The following is a 10,097-nucleotide window of genomic DNA, read 5'->3' as shown; positions in this document are numbered from 1 at the left end:
GAATGCCCTTTGGATGCTCTTTGGTGTAACTGGAAAGTTTGGCCATCATGAATTGGAGCTTTCTCTGTGGTGCTTATTTCCCCCATTTCTATTTATGTTAGGCATTGTGTTGAGTCAATATTGAATATTAACAGCATATTGTAAAGTAGAGAAATGCTGTATGTCCAATTATTTCCAGAGGAAGAGCTGAGTCCCAAGAAAGCTTAAGTTCTACCCAGAGTCACAGTGAAGAAGATACAAGAGATGAGGCTGAGGCTAGTTCTTCAGCCTTAGGTTAGTGCCCGAACTGTCCTTTTCTTTAAAATAATGCAGTTGTAACAGAGAGGCTCAACTCTTCACATACATGTGAAACAAGTGTACCCGTGCTAAGAGATTTTTCTTTCTCTGGCTACATCTATTAAAAGCTGGCTTTAGAATATGGATTTGCTTCATTTGCCCTTGTTACATCTGTTATTTCATTTCTACGATATCCACCAAGTTCTATCAAAATCCTGAAGCTTAATTTTGAGGCACTTTCCTTTATCCAAATAGTCAGGAGCAATGTATTCACTTGAAGCAATGTATTATTTTCTTTAAAAAAAAAAAAGACACATTTTTATTAGGATAACTCCTAAAGAAGATGTATTTTAAACAAAGAACTAATAGCATTTATATACTTCTGGGGAAAATGTAATCTGTGTTTTTTCCTCAGTATTTCTTATGTATATTTATGTATAGGGAATAGTGGAAATGAGACCTTATTTGAGGTGAAAAATCCTCCCCTGGGCTTTTAAGGGTTGTCAGGATTGACTTAGGATTTTAAGGCTCTTCGTAAACATTATGATATTGAGTGTAAAAGCTTGCTCTGAAAACATGACAAGGAATATATTTTGCCTTAAGAAACAGCTTGCTGAAAGCAGCTTGTGTTAGGCCTTTCCCTTGGTTTTACATTGTTCGTTAAGTCTGTTGGAACATTGCATAAGGTTTTGTGAAGCTTTAAAAAATACCACATGAAATCAATCTCTTTTTTTTTTTTCCTTCTTAAAAAAACTAATATACTGACCGTTACATGGGGCCTCAAGTTAAGTGGAAAGCACTGGTTTCAATGTAAGTAGTGAGTTTTCTGGAAAACTCATAAACACACCACATCTGTCTCTGTAAAGTTTGGAGCAGGGATCTTGCATCATAACCTGAGAAACCTCCCATAGTTTCTAAGTGAAGGAACCTACAATAAGTGTAATTCTGATTTTTGTTTGAGAAAAACATCTGTATCTGTCACAAGGGCAGCTCTAGTTATAATTTAGCCTGTGTATTTGACTTGGCAGAGCTGGATGGGCAACTTTGGCTGTAGGCAGTTTCCATATTCTAGTCTTTGTCTAGTATAGTCAAGGTTCAACATGTATCCCTGCCCACGTACGGGTTTCCAATGACAGGCTACAGGCTGAGGATATTTGAGGATATTTGGCTCATACAGGTCAGGGCATGTTTCTTAGCTCCTTTTCTTTCTAGCACTGACAGGAATAGAAATTGAAATTGCTTTTATATGACAAGTGCAAAAGCTTGTGTGGGTCTGGTGGTCACTGTTGTTGAAAATGCATAATTAGTGTAAGGTATATTTGAGAATAGAGTGAAATCTGAATCATATACCTGGAAAGGTAATAATGGAACGAGAAGCAAATGAACATATTCTGATCCACACGTAGGAATTCAGTGAAGCTGTTAAACTTGTGTGTGCTTCAGTTTCACACGTGGAGATGCCAGGAAGGAAGGAAGGAGGAGTGGGTAGATCTGGTGGGAGAGAAAATGATGATGTGCAATGATGTCCTTCACAAAAGTACTTAGAAATCAATAAATGTGTTCAATCACTGGCTCTGAATCCTGCTTTTCCAGCAAGAGGCTGATGGTCTTACTGGTGTAACAAAGCAGCTGCTGCTGGTCTGGTGTTTGAAAGTTACTTTTGAAAGGTATGTGCGTACTTCTGAGCCGCAATGCCTTCTGCTTCCATCTCGCCAGGCAGGAAATGCCACCCAAAGATTCATGTTCGGAGATGTTTTCAGATAGTTGACTGAAACCTACCTTTGGCTTTTGTGAGTCTGAGAATGGGAGCTGTGACACCTGATATATGCTATGTCTGAACTGAAGTTTAATTTTATGGGGTTTTATTTTTCTGGTGATCTCCTAATTATAAGAAAGGAGGAGGGGGCCCTGGAGATGGGCAGTCCCTCAGGGATGGGCTCAGCAGTCCTGGGCTGGCCTTTAGGGACATTTCAGGGTAAATACCCGTCGTGCAGGATCTGGGACTGATAATGTGCTGCAATAGTTGACTGTACCTGGAACAATTTATATGTAGCAGTTCAAAATTACGGATTCATTTGATGCTTTTGTCCAGAAAGTATAACAAGGCAAGGCTTGGTTTTGGACACTCCTGTTGTGTTCAAGTGAGGTAATCACTGTGGATGCTGTCCTTGGTTTTCCTTCTCCTTTTGCACAGCTCTCCCCTGCTCTGGGCAGGCAGGGAAGGAGAGCATCCAACTGCTGTCTTTCCTGCTTTGCTTCTGCTGTGTTAAACATTGCTGGCAGAGCAAAGGAGAAATCAGAATTGTCAGCCAAAAAACAATTGTAGCTCACGGTGAAAAAGAAAATACACGCTGCACTATGGCAAAACCAGTCTTGTCAGATTTGCTTAAAGGTTTTAAGCAATATGTGGACTTGGCCAAGAAAGGGCCTTTAGAGTCTTGGTGACAATTTGCTGCTGAATACTGTAATTTCAAGGAGGCAGCTGTACTTTGTGTTGGAATTCACTACGGTGCAGGGTGATTATGTGCTTGCTTATCCAGGAGGTTCACTTCTCTCCGAGGTACGTGCATCTAAGTCTAGCTGCTGTGCTACTACTTCAGAGTAGCTTGCAATCTCCAGCCCTATATGCACTGGGTGATCTTTCTTCGTATTTGTAGATTATAACTCTTTAGTTCTTGTGTTAATGCAGTGGGAGCTAGAGACAGAATCCTTCCTTGGAGCTTTTATAGGTGAAGTTCGTTAAATGTTATACTGTTGGAAATATTTCTCTTGAAACAAGCAACCTGCTTTCTGACACTTTAGACCACTTCAACGAAGCTTGGGGTTCTTCACTCAGTCCAGTGGCCACAAAGTAGTGTTTGTGCCTTAAGCTACTTGGTATTTATTTGATATACTTCATATATTTCAGTAGCTTTCATCATTTGGTTTTTTTACAAGATGGAAAAATAGTGATTGCTTCCCTTATGCACCAGTAAAAGAACTGTATTGAAAACTTGAAAGGGTTGTTGAACAGTGAGGAAGGAAACAGATAGAGGTTGACTGTATCATATTGAGCTGCAGATAAAAGAACCATTGAGCTGCACCCTGCTACAAGCTTTAGGGTCTAAACACTAGAAGAAATATATCACTTGGTATGTCTCCGGGTTTGGATGTACATAGTGTACGCAAAGTAGTATAAACTAGGCGTGAAGCTACGGCAGGACCTCTGTTGTGAGGCTGAGATACAGGGAAAGAAATGCCAAATTCGTCCAACCTTTCCAGAGTTCACTCTCTTAGGTAGGGTTCGAGTCCAGTCTGTATAGAGAAGCTGCAGTCACTGCGAGTCAGACCTGCTGTGCAGAAGACCCTACCTGGTCAAAATTCATTTTATCCTGTTGTTGTGGTTTATCCCCAGCTGGCACACGCAGATGTTCATTCACCACCCCCCTCAGTGGGATGGGAGAAAGAATTGGGCTAAAAAGGTAGAACTTGTGGGCTGAGATAAAGACAGTTTGATAGGACAGAAAAGAAAGATATAATAATAATAACAACAGAAAATGCAAAACAAATGCACGGTGCAGTTGCTCACTACCTGCTGACTGATGCCTGTGAGGCCTCACCGGAGCTGAGTACAGGGGCAGAATGGCATCCCTACATCCAGATCCATGCCACAGCACTGTACCGGCTACTGGGGAGAAATACAGCTTTAGTATTATTTTTCGTGCAGTTTAATGCTGTTGTACCACCTCTCTGAAGGGCAGGGAGTGACCAGAATTCCTGTCGTTTGTGACACACGAAGGATGAGTGAATGACCATTTTTTGGATTCCGGCTGGGGTTTCCAGTTACAGGTTTTATATTTGACTGCTTTTGTGGCTGGAAACTTGTACCAGCTGTCAACTTAAGAGCAAGTGGCAATCTGCCTTCCCAAGCAAATGGGACCTCACATTTATTTTCGGTTTCAGGTTTGTTATTACTTATTGTAGGTTAAAAATCCTGGTGTAACGTCCTTGACCCTTTAGTAAGATATGTAGGGATGGTTTGTTGTGGTTAGAGTATTAAACAACTTGTTTTGTGCAAGTACAGATAAGAAGCACAAGCACAAATAAGTCCTGACCCACGTAATACTTGATCAGTTTAGGTCCTCGGTAACTGAGGCGGTTTCATCTTATGGTTTCCACGTAATGAGCAAAGGGACTTTTTGTGTGATACAAAGACTGAGTGCGATAAGGCATGGCAGGAGGTAAAAGTGAACAATTATTACAATGCATTTTCTTTTTATCTCTCTCTTTTGTTTGTTTGTTCTTGAACAGATTGAAAACATAGATGCATGCCTGAGTTTCTTGGCTGCGAAGGGAATTAACATCCAGGGGCTGTCAGCAGAAGGTGAGTCAATCAGTTGTTTAAAATTTCATTTTAAATGAGCAACCTGAATTGCTGCTTGTGATTGTAACCAGAACATGGAGTGCAATGGGAGATTAATATGGATAATTTAAACTTTTGACAGTCTTTACTTCTTTTTTCCCCATCTCAGAAGGAAAGGTAAGTAAAATGTGTCTAGTCTCCACACAGCTGACTTATGAAGCCAATCAATAAGATCAAATTAGAATTCAATAATTTCTTTCTTTCTTTCTGCTAGAAGACAGAAATTTCTCATCTAAGTTCTATAATTGACACATTAATCAGAGTGTAGATTATACAGATATTTAAAGTGAACTATTCGCAGTTGTTTGCCTTTGGAGAGAGAAATTTATTTCCTCATTCCTCAGGGTTTTTTCCTGCCAGAAAAAGTATCCTGCTTTGTCTTCTTCTTTTGAAGAAAGATATTTTTTTTAAAGTTCTCTTCCAATTACACGAAACAAAACCCAAATGTTTTGAACAAAAAGAAAAAAGATGACATTTGGACCTCTAATTCATCACTCTCCTTTTGAAGAGCAGGGGAATTTTTCTGAAACTCAAACATGACTCAGCATACTGTATTCCTTTATGCCAGTGTATTATATATGTCAAGGTTTATAATACCTTTTGGCTCAGAAGCTGCTTAACTGCTGTCTTTTTAAGAGATCAAACAGATTTCTGTCATCGTCAGCACCAGCTTTCACTTATACTTTCATTTAAATATGCTTGAAAAGCAGTTGCATTTGGTAGCTGTTAAGACAAAATTTGAATACATTATATGATGTCTCCTTCAGTGTTTTACAAAGGATTAGATGTCTGGCATTGGGTTAGGTTTGGTGCCTAAATCTCTTTCCAAACTTGGTTTTGAGGAGGTTATATCATTGAATCATGGACGTACAATTCCAGTTTAAAATTAAATTTTACAGTTTGGAAAACAGCTTAGAGAATTCCTTATTTTTCCAAAAAGGGAGCCCACTACCTACTTCTAGGTTCAGAGAACTTCCAAATGTAATTTCACTCATTTTGAGGTAGTTGGTAATCATGGAATACAAAGTGGCAGGTATTTAGTATGCATTGTTCTAACCTGAATATGCCACAGCTAGGAGGAGAAGAGGAGGCTGAACATTAGCTGTCTTTTCCTGTGTTGTATCCGTAAACTGGATTAGAACACCAATAACAAGTATTTTCCTCCGAAGAGGAGCTTTAATAGCCAGCTTAAGTGCTGCCTGCACTACATGCCTCGATAATCATATATTATAATCTGTAGGATTCTCATGTCAAGACAAGAAAGTATGAGCTGAAACTTCTAACAGCAGAAGGTTTGGAAGTATCTAGATTATCCCATGGCTTCGCTGAGTTTGTATTTCTTTCTTTCTTTTACACTATTTAGGAATTAACAAATTATATGGAAGCCAGGAAGAGACCAGTAATGTTTGCTGCCAACATATGAATGAAAACGTTTGCTGGCTCCACCACTAACACTGAAGGAAAAGAGTGACAGCTAGAGAGGTGGAGGAAAGGAGCATCTTTTATAAATTATGTTAAACTTGAATTCAGCAATAAATTAATTTCCTGTTCTTAGTCACTCCATAACTGTGCTGAGGAAGGAGGGGAAACTGAGCAAGAGAGAACACAGAATCACTGAAATAAAGAGTACCGTGACCAAACAAGCCAGTGTTTCTGCACAAAGTTGCCAAGACCTGCTAACGCAGCTACAGATAACTTTGTTTACTGCACTGGCAGATCCTCATCTCAGAGGAAGGAGAAGATTGTGATTGCTTCCAAGTGGGAATAAGCATTGGAGTCTCTCCTGGGTTGCTTGAGAACACATATTTTTCAATAATGCAGTTTTAGTGGGGAGGAAAGTCAGTGATTCAAACCTGGAATGTGAATCACTCCTAAATGTTGAAATAATTTAGGACTTCATGTGTCATATCCTTCCAGTATTAAAAAGTCTTGCTTTGATATGTGTGTGCCACTTTAGACCTGGTCTTTATGGATTTATGCAGTGAGGATGCTGTGGTTCTGCAGTCACTGATGATGACCATATTATGCTAGAGACAGGTGCCCATCCTCAGCAACGTGGAGCCAGAAAGGCATCTTTTAGATTTTTAAATGCCAAAATCTCCATTTGTAGTTACTAAAGAAAACTATGGGGATGCTGGCAAATTCTTTTATGCTGCAGTTTTTTATCCACTGCCTTGAGAGCAGTCTCTACATGCCCTTTCTCTTAAACTTGTTTCCGCACCAAGCTGGATTTTGGACTCCTGGAATTGCAACTGCCCAGCTGAGCTTGTCCTCCTTCACACAATATCTCCTTGCTGCCAAGGTTTTGAAGATTATAAACAACATAAACGTACAGTAGAAACTCAAATTGATGTCATAGATAGCAACTGCACCTCCTCTGGGTAACAGATTAGCTGGATAACGATCAGTTGAACAGATCCTGAAACCATAAAGTGATGAAAAAAAAACGTCTCGCTAGACCTTGGAACAGCCACAATTCAGCTTAGACTTTTCCCTCTGACATGACATTAATGCTTCTGTAGGTAACTGAATTTCAGTGTACACCCTCTGCAGAACTGCAGTTCCTCCATTTTTAGGCACATTAGGTCCTTTCCAGTGTCAAGGTGGAATTCTTGTTTCCACAGCACAGATATCCCACAGTGCTATTTTAAGCACACCCGAGTAGGGCACTTCCCATTCTGCCAGGTTTTGATGATACTACACTGAATAGTTTTGTACAGTTTTCAAAAAATTGCTCTTTAATTATCAAAAAATGCCTGCAGATCTAGTGTATATATGGTGGGGATTAATTCCTCCTTCCAGGATCAGCTGTGAATTATGTCTACTTCTCGACATTTTGTCTTAAATCCCATTTTTCTTCTTCTTTGGCCTGCTTTGATCTGTGCTCTATACACAGTGAGTAGCTTACAATTTGCAGAAATTTCATTCACAAGTGTTAAAGGACTCTGATAATGACTAATGACATTCCTCTAGTAATCTCTCCAGCAGACCTTTCTTTTCTTTGCCCTGAAGTGACTTCCCCCCCTCCACTGAGTCCAGCGTATTTTTGTGGAGACAGAGAAGGATGGTTGGCAAGCTACAGTGGTGGAAGTTCCAGCTCTAGGGGAAACAAGCAGCAACAGAGATATATTCGAGCATGGAAGTTTCCCAAGAGTGAATTTGTAGGGATCCTCTGAAAACCAAATTGCAGTTTTCTCTGAAATGTCTGGAGTGTTTGTTTCAGATACACAAGACGAGTCACTTTTGGCTCCAAATTTAAAATGAGTGGGTGACATGCTTGCCCTTATCTGAGTTAATATGTATATTTAAGCTGACACATGGACTGGAGGGGACTTGAGGCCGGAAGGAGCTGAGACTGCGCTGATGGGCAGGTTGAAGGACTCCTTGCAATACTCGTTTTGTACAAAGTGCAGGGGCAGAGTGCCAGGTGAATTACCTCAGCCTATCTCGAGATAAGAGGAACAGAACTACCTCTGAAAGTCCCGATTGAAATATTTTGCTTCAAATCCAAGGTGGAAAGAGTCTGCTTCTTTTGAAACTCATTAAAGTTTTGTTTTTTTCTTTTGGATTTTACTTTGGTCACCTTAGAAAAGACGTCACAAGTAGGTTGCTTTTATAAGCACAGCAGAAGGCAGCCAAGCCATAGAAAGCAACAGGTTTTAGGTGGTTTATTGTTATAATCATCTCTCACTTCACGTGGAAATAAAAATCCTCTTGCATATAGCTTTAAGTTTAAACATGCAGACCCATGGTAATTTCCTTTTATCTTCTGGCTTGTATTTGTGCAGTTAAGCTTCCCAGTGCCTCTGGGTCTGTTTAGTTATGCTTCGGCCTGTGATTAAGTGCTACTTGTCTTACAGTTCCCATGAGTAATTTGAGTTCTTTGCTGAAGATAAGGAGATCCTTTTTTTTCCTGTGCTTTGCTGTCTTTTGTGTCTGTTTTACTTTATTGTGCACTTCCATCCATGCCCTAAGCACAGGCAGGCAAGAGAAGGAACCAGTCTGATGCTGGTGGCAGTGGGAGAAGGCTGGGCTGGTGGCGTGAGAGCAGGAGTGGGCTGGGAAAAGGGGAGACAGGCAGGATTCCCTGGGACCCCGCTGCCCAGGGAGAGGCTAAAATCCTCTGAGAAGACAGAGGAAGACAGAAAATGACTGCTGGAGGGCCCTGGGATTCATAAGCATTTAAACAAGGGAATGGGGACAGTGGTGAGAGAGAGCACTGGTGGAGGGACCAGGCTGCAGGGAGGAAAATAATGGTAAGGAAATTCCACCTGGAAGTAGGAGAGGAAAGGAAAAGTCTGGGGGGTGACGAGGACCACGTAGAAAAAGGTCTAGGAGTTGCTGAGGAGATGGGCATGGGCCAAAATGAAATTCAGGAAGAAAGTAAATTAGATTAGTGCCCAAGAAGAGATAGTTTGAAGCACAGGTAGACAAGGAGACCAAAGCTGGAAGCTGGTAAAGAAAGGAGAGCAAGACTTTTAAGCCATAAGTTTGAGTTTTGCTGGGTAAAGGCCTTCGGGTTAAGAACAGAAACTTGTTGCACAGCAAAGGGGAGCAACATGAGCAGAAACATGACTGGAAGAGGGAGTAAAGGATAGAGCAGGGCCCATTGCAGAGTCAGAGCAATCTTTCAGCCACAACTGGGAACAGAAATAAAAACTCGGGTTCTGTCCTTTGTACTTGGCCACGGTCCTGCCTTGCGTCCTTTTCTTCCCCTCTTACGCTAATCCATGTAAAGGAATTTAAAAGCAGAGGGAAACAGTTTTATTAGTTCAGGTGGTTTATACAGTGCATGCAAAAGTTCAGCTGTTTGATGTAGCTTTTTAAATTCACTTTTTTGATTTAGGAAATTAAACCTGCTAAGTACTTAAGTCACGGTACATTATTAAGGCTGTGTGTGAGACTGAATTGGCACTCTTGCATATTAATTATGATACAGCGGTTAACTGCATATTCTGATATGTATCTTTACCTTTGTATTTCTGTTTTTACTTTTTCGTGTTTGTTATTGCACAGAAGAACAGAATGTCTTTTAGGAACTGATATGTTTATTTGTCTACTGTCAAGCTATCTTTAGGTACCTTGGGTATCCATCCTTTGTTGGCTTGTGATGGTGTCAAACTGATTATTATCTGGTTTAAGACAGCTATTTCACTCAATAATAATATTTGCTAGTGCAAAACTTGTATCAGATTTTCTTAGTGGAAACAACTAGTCTGATACTCCAGAAATTGTGTAGTACTGTGGGATAACTGAGTAGTTTCTCCTCCTCATGCAGATTTAGGACTGAGAAATCATTTACAGGGAGCTGTTGTTAATACTCTTGTGGGGTTTTGTTTTGTTTTGTTTTTTTTTGGTTGCATTAGTTTGAAAGAACTTATTGAAAGAACTCTCTTTTTAAGCACATTGGTGTTAACAC

The 10,097-nt window shown here is 40.3% G+C and overlaps 1 protein-coding gene across 1 annotated transcript in view; it reads left to right on the top strand.

The window, feature by feature from the left end:
* LOC104274668 (neuron navigator 2-like) overlaps positions 1-10,097 on the top strand; it is a gene marked incomplete at its 3' end in the record, with an annotated part of 52,671 nt that overhangs the window by 37,111 nt on the left and 5,463 nt on the right. Inside the window, exon 4 of the mRNA XM_009870367.1 lies at positions 4,567-4,639. Coding sequence (XP_009868669.1) covers positions 4,567-4,639 — 73 coding nt within the window. The remainder of the gene's footprint in view (positions 1-4,566; positions 4,640-10,097) is intronic.

The sequence above is a fragment of the Apaloderma vittatum genome, unplaced genomic scaffold, assembly GCF_000703405.1.
Source record: "Apaloderma vittatum isolate BGI_N311 unplaced genomic scaffold, ASM70340v1 scaffold9725, whole genome shotgun sequence".
NCBI lineage: Eukaryota > Metazoa > Chordata > Aves > Trogoniformes > Trogonidae > Apaloderma > Apaloderma vittatum.
The sequence above is the reverse complement of the archived record's forward strand: the minus strand, read 5'-3'. Positions and strand labels throughout refer to the sequence as shown.